The sequence below is a fragment of the Rhinatrema bivittatum genome, chromosome 1 (assembly GCF_901001135.1).
Source record: "Rhinatrema bivittatum chromosome 1, aRhiBiv1.1, whole genome shotgun sequence".
In the NCBI taxonomy this organism is placed as follows: Eukaryota; Metazoa; Chordata; class Amphibia; order Gymnophiona; family Rhinatrematidae; genus Rhinatrema; species Rhinatrema bivittatum.
In genome coordinates, this window is record NC_042615.1 from 118,559,297 (window position 1) to 118,571,501 (window position 12,205).

Below are 12,205 nucleotides of genomic sequence, written 5' to 3' on the forward strand. Positions count from 1 at the left end.
ATCTGGGACACAACCCTTTACCTGGCAGTGGCGCCAAAGATCTGTGCGCCGTGTCCAATTTCACATAGCCTTTTGGGCAGTCAAAGACCACGATGTCAGGCAGCCATTTTGAAAAAAATAGGACAGCATCATTCCACTCAGTTTTTTTGGGCAGTCCAACTATATGGATATTACAGCAATGGGACCGGTTTTCTAGGTCATCGACTTTATCGGAAAGAGCGGTGGCAAGATGCCCCAAATGATTAACCTTTGTTCTTGCCGTGGTTAGCATCATCTCAACTTCAGCAATGCGGTTTTCTACCTCTTCAGTTTTGTCTACGTGGTCCTGCACTGTCTGAAACACATTGGCCCCTTTTTCAACTATGATCTTGAGCCGTGCATCAAGATTTTGCAAAATCTTCTCAGCGAAATGCTCCATAGGTCGGGCAATATACTGAGCATGTACACCGACTTCCGCTTCTTGCGACTCGCTGTCCTCTGAGGTCGATTCCCCGTCATGCAGCTTCACTTGGCCGAAGCTGTCGGATTCCATTTTTTCTTTTTACGGGTAACTTCAGCCCAGATTGACGGTATGGAGCGGCTGCCCAGATCCTTAGATAACGGCATAGTATGAAATCAAGCCTCAACTAGTGCTAGGATAATTGAAAAAAATCTATTAAGGACAGGTGTGCAGGGGAACTTCCACCCCTCCGTTCAGCGCATAACTGGAAGTCCCCGTAGATGAAGTTTTATGTTGGGATCAAATGTTAAAATGTTGGAGCAGGCTTGAAAAATGTATTTTGTGTGACAGTTTCATTGATAAAAATGCTAGGTGACATTGTCATTGCTAACTCTATTCTGTCTTTGTTTATCAAATGGGAATTATCTTGTGAAAAATCCTATTTTATTATGCAATTGGTAATCAATCCTAGACATCCACAGGAATGATCTAATTGAGCTTATACTGTGCAGTGAATAGCCTATGTAGATTTATAAATAGTCTAAAACTTGTTGAAACAATGTGAAAGTACTATCTTACTGTGATTTTTCTGTTTTCTGAAATAAAACTGTGGCATGATCTAAATGGAAAAGTGTTCAGCATATTCTTGGCTACATAGAAAAGATGTTTAATTAGAAGTGATTTATGAGCATTAGCATCATAGCCAAGACATCAAAACATGGAATGATCAGAAATGCTGTTCATTATTGTGAGGACTAGTATGTGGGACTAGTGGTTTTATAAATCTTTTGTATTTTTGCCATTAGTGAATCCGTTTCATCAATTTCCACTAGTGGACAAACCACACCAACAGACTTGAATAATTCGTGGTCTGGAATACAGAGCTATACCACTGGTCTGTCTACTGAAAGAAGTTCTGTTTACTCCTGGACAGATGATGTACGTAGTGGTTATGTTTGTGTTTATTTTTTGGTTAGTTGTAATTTGCATTGTGTTTTCTAAGAAAAGTGCCAAATGTGAGATACATTTTATGGTGCAAAACATAATGTAGAATAGAAATATTTCATGTCATATAGTGAATTATGAAGCTGAGATTTTTCCAAAGGCCATTAAACACAAAAGGGCCTTCACATTACAAATTTTCTAGCACACATGTGGTTCTGATTTAAAGCGTGCTTTGTGCTTTCTGCTGACCCTTTATCTTTGAACTGATAGGAATTCGATAAAGCTAATACACAAAGAGTGCATCAGTTGTTCTGGGATGTGGATGAAATGCTGTTTGAAGGCCACGTGAGCTCCCAAACCCAGAGTCTGCAAGCAGAATGTAAGGAGTGGACCAAAAGATCACTTCATCTCAGGTATGTAATGCTAAAACTGTTTGTTGAAGCAATAGAACAATATGGATAAATCATGATGCACATTTGGTTCTAATGTACACAATGTAACTTCATCTCAGGTATGTAATGCTAAAACTGTTTGTTGAAGCAATAGAACAATATGGATAAATCATGATGCACATTTGGTTCTAATGTACACAATGTAACATCATACAAACATTTTCTTATGAGTTTTCCTTGCAACGTTGGTCAAAAATTAACAAAATCTTTTAATCAGTTTTATGACTGTCCCTACTCCCCCATACCCTACCACAAACCAGATCAGTTCATGACTATACCCTTGGTATTCTGGGACATAACAATATCTACCTGACAAACCATGTTTCATATCAAGGCATGCACTGAATGAAACCAAAATACATATGATTTTGAGCATTTTTGTTCCCAGCAAAGTCATTCCACTCATGAAGAATTCAACACTATGGGCCGGATTTTAAAAGGGTTACGCACGTAACCCTTTTAAAACCCCCCTGCGCGCGCCGAGCCTATATTGCATAGGCTTCCAGCGCGCGCAAAGCCCCGGGACGTGCGTAAGTCCCGGGGCTTTCTTGGGGTGGGCGTGTCGGGAGGCGTGATGTGGTTGGCGCGTCCTCCGGGGGCGGTGCCGCGGGCATGGTTTCGGCTCAGGGGCGTTCCGGGGGCGTGGCCACGGCCTCCGGACCAGGCCCCGGACCGGAACATGGTGCGCGGCAGCCGGCCCGGTGCGTGCAAAGTTACGCCTGCTTCGAGCAGGCGTAACTTCTGCGACAGAGGTGGGGGGGTTTAGATAGGGCCGGGGGGAGGGTGGGTGGGTTAGGGAGGGGAAGGTGGGGGGGAGGCGGAAGGAAAGTTCCCTCCGAGGCCGCTCCGATTTTGGAGTGGCCTCAGAGGGAACGGGCAGCGCACGCAAGGTTCGGCACGCGCAAGTTGCACAAATGTGCACCCCCCTTGTGCGCGCCAACCCTGGATTTTATAAGATACACGCGGCTACGTGCGTATCTTATAAAATCCGGTGTACTTTTGTTTGCGCACGTGTAGAATTATAAAATCTACCCCTATGTTCCTTAGTTTTCATGATAAGTAATTGAATATAATTCTCCCAAGTTTGTAGGAATATTTTCTTTTGCATAGCTATTTGCTTAGAATCCACATTTTTCATTTGCATTAAATCATATGATAAATTCCTCCACTGCCAGACTGATGGGGGATGGTTATCTCTTTGTGCTAATAGAATCCCTTTATCCTAGACTAAGCAAGCCTTTTTAATAGAGTCTAAGATTCTTCCCCAACTCCCAAAAAAGAGGAAATCATCAAAGAGGACCCCTACTGGGCTTACTTTGAATTTTTGCCCCATTATGTGTTCAAAATATCTTCTACTTCTGTCCCAATGTAATTGTACTTTAGAACAGGACCAATACTGATGAGCTTGAAGGTTCCTAGGTAACTTTACACTTTTGGCAAATGTTGGTATCTTTTATTTTCCTCTGAATGCTTGAACTTGAGAAATGTATGTCCATTTTAATAATTTATACTTATATATAATATTTATACCCTCAGGTTAACAAAACTTATCAGTTTCAGGATATTTCTAAAACTCTTGGCTAGTAGCAAATCTATAAGGTTGAGAGTCAGTTCCCTTTCCATCTGTCTAATACACCACAGTACCGCCCACCACCCACCCACCCTATACCCCCCCCCCACCTTACACTTTACCGCACCCCATCTACCTTACCTGTACAATCTGCATGTTAAAAGTTAAAATTAATTGTCTTTCTTCTCCTGCCATAACTGCTGTAAATAAGCATATATATATGTTCCTCACAACTTGCCATAACTACCGTAAATAAGCCTCCATATATATACTCCATACAATCCATATTTCCTTCATTATCCGCTGTAACTTTGTGACAATGTTTATCCCTCATTTATTGCCTCTCATGTAAATAATGTTACGTTCCTTTTAATTTCTCAGCTGCTATCTTCTTCCTCCTTTACTTCCCCCCTCTCCCCCCCCCCCCTTTTTCTCAAACCTGCTCCATCTCCCACTCCCTGTTTTTTGTAATTTCCTCCTTTCGCAAGTTTATTGTAAACCGGCGTGATGTGCTCGCACGAACACCGGTATATTAAAAGCTGTTAAATAAATAAATAAATAAATATCCTTAAGAGGCTTAATGGATCAGAAATTGAACGTCATTCTCTGTCTCTCCAGTTTTTTCAATCTTAAGCTTATATCCCCTGTCAAATTATTCTTGCCTAGTTCTTTACACAGTGTCTCAACTGTAAATAAGGGTAGAAGTCCTTCTGATAAAAATTGAATTGTCTCAGATCTTGAAATTGATACATCATCCTGTCAGTGAACTACATTTGCAATCTGATCAATTCCTTTAGATGCCTAATTTGCAAAGATTTGGGAATGAGAAACTGACACAAAATCTAAATGTCCTTGTATTGGTAAATATATTGTTACAGCCCAGTTGTGACCCAATTTTCCACATAAATACTTTCATATCACCTTTAATGGTATAATTAAAATGTCTGTTTGAGAAGGCAGTATTGTTGCTCTAGCATGCAAAATATATCTTAGTTGCAATGGGGCCACTACTCTCGTCAAACTCTAAGGGGGTAAAATATGAGGCCTCAAATAACCTATCTCTAAGGTGACATGAAATGCAAGCAATATGTAACCTTCAAAATTTGGAAGCCCTAAACCTCCCTGCAACCATTCTCCGACTATCCTCATGATTGGAATCTTAGGTTTCCCCATCTCTTCCACAAAAGCTTGGAAAGTAAATTGAACTGCATTCAAATCTTTTTTAATTAGGCACAAAGGCAACACTTACAGGATTTAGAGCAAGTTGGGAAAAATAATTTTAAACTGATTCAGGAAACTAGAGGAAAAGATTACCATTGATAAAATTTAAGCTTTATTTGCTCCATAAATAGGATGTTCAGTTTGTACAATTGCTTTAAATCTGAAGGAAGTAAAATATCCAAATATTTGAATGAACCCTCATCTCATTTTATGGGAAAATCATTACCCCACAACTTCACAACATGAGGTTGTAACACCATAGCCTCAGATTTTTCCAAATTCAATATAAATCTTGCAGAATCCTGCAGAATTTGATAAAGGCCTGTGTGGATTGGTTAGAGGCAGCAATATGTCATCCACAAAAGCAGTGATTTTAAAATCTAGGTGCCTGCCTATACATGCTCCTGCAATATTCTTGCTAGCTTGGACACCTCTCAAAAGAAGTTCTCGCAAAAGAAGAAATGACAAAGGTGAAAGAGGAAAACCTTGATGGTTGCCCCTTTGAAGATTAAATTCTTTGGATTGAGTACCATTAATTATTACTTCCGGTACATAAAATGTATATTTTTGGTATCACTACTGTTCTAGGCCAGCTTGTAGTAAGACCAGTGTTCTCATTCTAGAATGATGGACCCTGGATCTTGCAAGCCATTGGCTGTTTTGAAGTTGTTGTTTCAGGAGGCTTTTTGTGGAATTAGTTAAGTCTGCTTGGGGGCTGAGTTTTTTAGATTTAGTTAAGTCTGTTTTTGGGGGGTTGGATTGGAGGGAGGTTTGCTGACTGAAGGGTTTATGATGGAGTTTTATGTGTGTGTTTGATATTTCCTGTATGTATGTTTTATGCTGATTTGTTTTAATGTTGTTTATGATTATTTGAGTATGATGTATCATTACTGGTTGTTCCTTACCTAGAACATTGTTTATTATGTTGGGTTATAAGTTTTAATAAATCAATTAAGATGGTAGCTCTGCCTCTAGAGAAGGAAGCAATTTCTATACCTCATTGAGTAGTCATCCCTGTCCAATCTCAGATGCATGCATGCAGATTTCTTGGTGTGCATGGTCTGGCAGCATATTCCTGTGTCTGGACTACATGATATCTTCAGAAAAGGAATGGAAGAAGAAATAACTTGAGTAACAACTACCCCGTATAGTTGGTTTGATAGAGGGTGTAGAGAGACAATGAGGAGATCATGCAGACATTGAGCAATGGTAGATGGTATACATTTCTCTTATCACTAAACCACACATCATCCCTATCATGTTAGTCTGAATAGCCTGAGAGATGCATTGGATAATTTTCAAATGCATTTATGCACGTAAAAATTGGGCTTTTTAAAAATTACCCCAGGGTTGCACAAATTTGCGTGGAAGCGATTTTGTATGGACTTTTATGCCTACTTGAAAGAGGTATTCCCTGGTGCAGTGATGGGGCATGGAACCCATTTCCATGCATACTTTTGCTTTTCAAAAGTGTGTGCAGAAATGTGCACGTACAAATTTCCACCTGCTCCCAGGCAGACAATGTGTGTGCATATGCTGCAGAGGGCTCTGTGCCCCTTAGTCCACTATGAAAACTAGGGCTGAAGTGTGCTTGTACTTTCTACTCATGACTTTCTACTCATGACTTCTGTTATGAAGTCATGAGTCTAACAGCTCATGAAGTCATGAGCTGTTAGAAAATTACTCTTCCTATCTCTGGTGGGGGCAACCAGGCATGTATCAAGAGAGGAATTAAGCAATTGAACTTTGAAAATTGTTTTGGGGGGTAATTTTCAAAAGGATTTACATGCATAAAACTGGGTTTTAGACATGAAAATGCACTTTACGTGTGTATATGCATGTATAATATATGCTACTAAACAGACAATAGGTTTTACATGCGTAAGTGGGCTTTTGAAAATTGCTGCAATAGTGTGTTGCTTTTGCATGCATAACTCCTTTGAAAATGACCTCCCTGTGTTTTGTATCTTGTTTTTCTTTTTCTACAGTACATGCACTTCTTTTTTTACCATTCAAGTACTGTATTTTCAGGAAGAATTACAGTAATAATTTGCTGGTTTGGACTAGGCTTCAGTTCATTCTGTAGAGTAGAAAATACTTGTTTGCAAATGATGGCCTTTTTTATACAGTAAAGATACACACAGATATCCTGCTTTTGGTACTTTAAAATGTATCACACCCATGGTGAGTGTCAGCACATGGGGAGGGAAAGAGATGCCAGAGTAGAGAAGGACAGGATGGTTGAGCATAGAGAAAGAGAACCATTGACATTAGGAAGGTGATGTAGGTGGGAGGGAAGGGGAGACTAGGTTCACCACTGAGGAGAGAGTAGGGCAAAGAGGTGAAGAGGTTAATTGGGGAGGGGGAAATAAGTTCAGAGGTCACAAGGGATAGGATGCTAGAAGGTGGAGCTGAACAAGACATAGATGTGGGTGATTCAAGAGCACAGGATGGGGGAGCAGGGCTGGAAGGTGCCATTAGGGGAGGGGAGGGAGTATGAGCCTGGGAGCTATCAGCAGGGAGAGAGGTGAGAATGATACCATGAAATGGGAGGGAGGGAAAATGAGGCAGAGTGGTATCAGTGAAGAGGAAGGAGGGAGGGGAATGGGAGGTATGAAGGGCTATCAAACTATTGCATGAGTCTGCACTATATACCATAGGGGGTAATGTTCCAAAGGATTTATGCGCTTAAAACTGGGCCCCTGTCCGGGCAAACATGGGGGTATATTTCAAAGCCTGCCCGAAGCTGCAAAATATGCCACTGGGAACGCACAATTGTGCACAACCTTGACATGTTCCCCCCCTCCCCCCATGTTTGCCTGGACAGGGGGTCAAACCTCCGGGACTGTCTTGTGTTCATCACACTGAGGCTCCCTATCCCCTCATCCACATGAACTGCTGGTCAATTTCCATGTCAAGGTTGTGTTGTATACACTAATGTTGTTCAGATTCAAACATTTCAACATTCTCAGCTTGTTTATTTTTCGCCTTCAGGGCCATTATGACTGTACAACTGCACGGGTCATATATGTAATTATATGTCCCTGCTTAAAAATCTATATTGTCCATATTTTTGTCAAAACATGCATAATACAGCATAAAAGCTGCATAAGAACTAAGAAAACTGATGCACCGATTGTCCAGTATTCGCTGGAATTTTACCATACTTTGGTTGACTTAAAGTTCTTATGTAGTGGATGAGGAGGAAATATTTCACTTCAATTGCGACACTGTGAACAAAGATTTATTAATGAGTGGAGTACTTTGATTCCTTCCCCACAAGCTCAATACTGCTCTAGAATGGGAGTTTTTTTTATAATCCCCTTTCTTTAGAACTGTTTTTTATATCTCTTGTTACCATAAATTAAAAGCACTTGTATTAAGTAAATTTTGTTTGATTATGTCATTCGTAACGATCCTGAAGGAGGCAGGACTCGGGACTTTATTTAAAGGTCCATGATTCTCGCACAATTCAGATTCGCTTTGGTTCCCGTAGTTTTGACAGCGGCAGGAAGGCTCAGGCATGCTCTGGTTCGATAACCACCTTCTTCAATACTATTCTTTAGTTTTAAAACTCTTGCGGCTATGTGCAGTAGTACTCTTTATAAATGTCCATTCTCGGGCTTCCAGTGACTATTACATTTTTGTATATGAGTAAGTTGCTTACCTTTCTGGCTTTGTATTTTATTTAAAATTATTTATTGTAATATTATATTTATACAATTTTTTAATGTTTTTTAGATTTATATTTGCTCTGCCTGATGTTACATACACCCCCTGAGGAAGCCTTTATCGTCGAAACATAAGGCCTTTGCGGGGTTTCTGTGTTTGGGGCTTTAACATTCAGTGATTGCTTTCTGCTTCCTTCAACATTTTATTCCCTCTGAGACTGTACATAAGTCTATCGGACTATAAGGACATTTCTATAGCAATACTCTTTGCAATACTACTTTGTATGACATTTGTGTTTAATTTTTATATTCATTTCTCTGTGTGTCACTTTTGAATTTTTTGTAAAATATCTAGTTTTTGTTAGATTTAGTTTTTGATGTTACAAATAACATTTTCTTTTCATTAAACATTTTCATTAGTATTTTGTATAATATATAATCTAGAAGAGAGAGAATAGGGGGACATGATGGAGAGTCTCAAATGTATAAATAATGCACAGCAACCACATTTTTTTCCAGTGGAAAGGAAGTTCTAGAACAAGAGATCATGAGACAGTAGACTTGTGAGAAATAAAGAAATATTTCTTCAAAATAGGGTGGAGGATGTGTGGAACAGCTTCTAATTGGAGGTAACACAGTAACATAGTAATGACGGCAGAAAAAGACCAAAATGGTCCATCCAGTCTGCCCAGCAAGCTTCCCAAGGTAGTAATTGCAGGTTACCCCCACATTTCTGTTAAGGGTATAACTGCTGCTCCGTGCAGGTTACCCCCAAGCTTTTTCATTCATTCCCATCCTCTAGCTTTTAGGGATCCACAGTGTTTATCCCATGCCCCTTTGAAATCCTTTACAGTTTTAGTCTTTACCACTTCCTCCAGAAGGGCATTCCAGGCATCCACCACTCTCTCTGTGAAGAAATATTTCCTGACATTGGTTCTAAGTCTTCCTCCCTGGAGTTTCAAATTGTGACTCCTAGTTCTACTAAATTGTTTCCAATGGAAAAGGTTTGTTGTTGACCATGGATCATTAAAACCTTTCAAGTATCTGAAAGTCTGTATCATATCACCCCTGCTCCTCCAGGGTATACATATTCAGGTTCTTCAACCTCGCCTCATAAGTCATTTGGTGGAGACCATCTACCATTTTGGTCACCCTTCTCTGGACCACCTCCAACCTGTCTCTGTCCCCTTTGAGATACAGTCTTCAGAACTGAACACAGTACTCCAGGTGAGGCCTCACCAAGGACCTGTACAAGGGGATTCTTACTAGATATTCCCCTCTCCATGCAGCCCAACATTCTTCTGGCTTTAGCTATCACCATGTCACATTGCTTCATCGACTTCAGGTCGTTAGACACTTATCACCCCCAAGGGGTCTCTCCTGGGGTAGGTACAAATGTCCTTTGATGTGAAGGTAAAGCCTGATATTAGGCTCCTTGGTTTACATCAGAAACAGATAGTCTAGGTTAGATTAGCGGTCTGCATATGACATCATTTTCTTTGTCTTATTGATCATATGGCAAAAGGGTAAGTGCCTGTGTACGTTTCACAGGGGAAAGTAAAACTGAAAACTAACGTATAGCTTTTATCCAATTGACTTACAGGTTAGGCAGTCATCTACCTAATACATTTCTGGATATTTTTAGTAGAAAAGATGGCTGACACAAAGGTGGTAATTTATATGGAAATGCATTGTATTGTACAAAGATTAGGTTGTTACAATCAATCATATGATAGGCAAACTGGATGGATACAAACTGTGACTACATATGTAACTGTGGACGAACCCCCTGGGTTGCAAGAAAGTCTCATTTGATTTTGTCAGCTGATTCTTTCTCTAATATAGATTATTTTAATTCTGTTTTTGTCAGTGGCATAGCCATGGGTGGGCCTGGGCCCACTTTGGGCTTAGGCCCACTCAATCAGTGTTGCCCGGAGGCTCAAGAACAGAGGTCCTGTCACAGAGCCACAGCGGACACTGAGTGTGCATATCCAGGGGAGCAGCGGCCAAGAAGAAGAAGAGGCCTGGGAGGCTGATGGTGGACCCCATGCCACCGGGGGCCAAGAAGAGGAAGAGGCCTGGGAGGCTGATGGTGGACCCCGAGAAGAGGAGACCCGGCAACTAAGCAGGCCTGCAAGGCCACCAGTGAATCCCATCCCACCGTGGCCAAGACGAGGAGGAGGTCCGGTGGTCAAGCAGGCCCACAAAACCGCTGGTGGAGCCCATCCCACTGGCAGCCGAGAAGAGGAGCAGGACTAGGAAGCCAGCAGTCGAAGAAAAAAATTCTAACTGGAAGGTTCTTGTTCTCCTGCTCCTCCATATGTGCTGGCTCTGTGGTATTCAAAATGCATGCGGCCAGTACGTGTTCTATGCTGATCTCATGCATCACGAGATGAGCATAGAGGATTTGCTAGCCCACAAGTTTTGAATACCACGGGCAGGCACACAAGGAGCAGCAGCAGAACAGGCTCCTCCTTTTGCTCCTGATGAGGAGTCTGACTGTGTGTGAATGGTAGCCTGCCTGGGGATGTGTGTGTTTGTGAATGGGAGTCTGCTTGGGGATATATGTGTGAATGGGAGCCTACATGGGGTGAATGTGATTGGGAGCCTACCTGGTGGGAGTGTGTGTGAGAGAGAGAGAATGTGGAAGTGAGCACCTGTGTGTCTGTGAGGGAGTGTATCGGAGTGGGAGCATGTGTGTTTCTGTGAAAGTGGTAGCTTGTATAAGAGAGTGAGAGCCTATATGTGTATGTATATAAGGAAGTGGGAGCAAGAGCCTGCATGTGAGAGAGAGCATGTGAGAGCTTTCCTGTTTGTATGGGAATATGAAGCTGTGTGTGAGAGAGCATGTAAAAGTGAGAGCCTATGTGTGTGTCTCTGAGGGGATATGGGAGACAGCATGCAAGAGCCTATGTATGTGATCATATAACAGTGAGAGCCTGTGTGTGTGTACATATGTATGGGAGTGGGAGCCTGCATGTGTGAGAGAGCATGTGAGAGCCTGTGTGTTTGTGTGTGAGAGCAAGTGAGAGCCTGAGTGTGTCTGTAGGGGGAATGGGAGCCTGCTTATGAGAGACAGCATGTGAAATTGAGAACCTATGTGTTGTGTTGCAGTGGCAGCATATGTGTGTGAGCATGTGAAGATGAGAGCCTGTGTGTGTTTGGGGGAAGTGGGTCTGTGTGTGAGTGGGAACCTGTGTCTTTGTGAGAGAGCATGGAAGAGTGTGATCCTGTGTGAGAGAAAGCATGTGTGTGTGTGTGTATGAAAGAGGAAGGAAAGAAGATAGGAAGAGAGAGAAGAAACAGAAATAATAGACAAGGAGGAAGAGAGACTGGGACCAGCCGATTAGAAAAATAAGATCAGACAATAAAGGTAAAAAAAAAAATTCATTCTGACTTTCAGCGGTTGGAATATGTCATCTTTGGGAATGTGCATTTCTTATATATTTGTATTTTGCTTTTTCTTCAGTATTCCAGAATTCACCGAGTCTGGTTTCTTTGGCTTTCCATTTCAGTTTTGTCTACATGTTTCTCTTTCTAATTTGTAGTCCCTTATTCTGTATTAGGTAAGGGTCTGTCTGTGCTGCATATGTGTGACAGACGCAGTATTTTGGCGAGTGTGTACTTTCTCTATATGGATTTATAGCAGTCTAGTTTGTTCTGTTTACCCACTAGTTAGTGTATTAGTGTTCTAGGGCTTGGTGTAATATTTGCCTTCCTACCTTTTCATAGATAAGGTTGCTGCTATTTGAGTCCTGAGAGTTACTTCTGTTATGGTATGGTAAGGTTCTACGTATTTATTTATTTATTTATGTTTTGCAGGGTTTTGTGTTACTTCACAAAGTGTTTGGCAGTAAAAGGAATTTGGTTTGCTGTCACTGAGGTGACACAGGAATTTGAAGTTTTT

The 12,205-nt window shown here is 41.3% G+C and overlaps 1 protein-coding gene across 5 annotated transcripts in view; it reads left to right on the forward strand.

Annotated features, from left to right (window-relative positions):
* Window positions 1–12,205, forward strand: part of FAM149A (family with sequence similarity 149 member A) — a 261,077-nt gene that overhangs the window by 152,120 nt on the left and 96,752 nt on the right. For all 5 annotated transcript variants that reach the window (XR_003854328.1, XM_029586942.1, XM_029586943.1 and 2 more), the window contains exons 3-4: window positions 1,246–1,378; window positions 1,655–1,797. Coding sequence is in view for 4 of the 5 variants with exons in the window: in XM_029586942.1 (XP_029442802.1) it covers window positions 1,246–1,378; window positions 1,655–1,797 (276 nt within the window). In the remaining variant the exon portion in view is untranslated. The remainder of the gene's footprint in view (window positions 1–1,245; window positions 1,379–1,654; window positions 1,798–12,205) is intronic.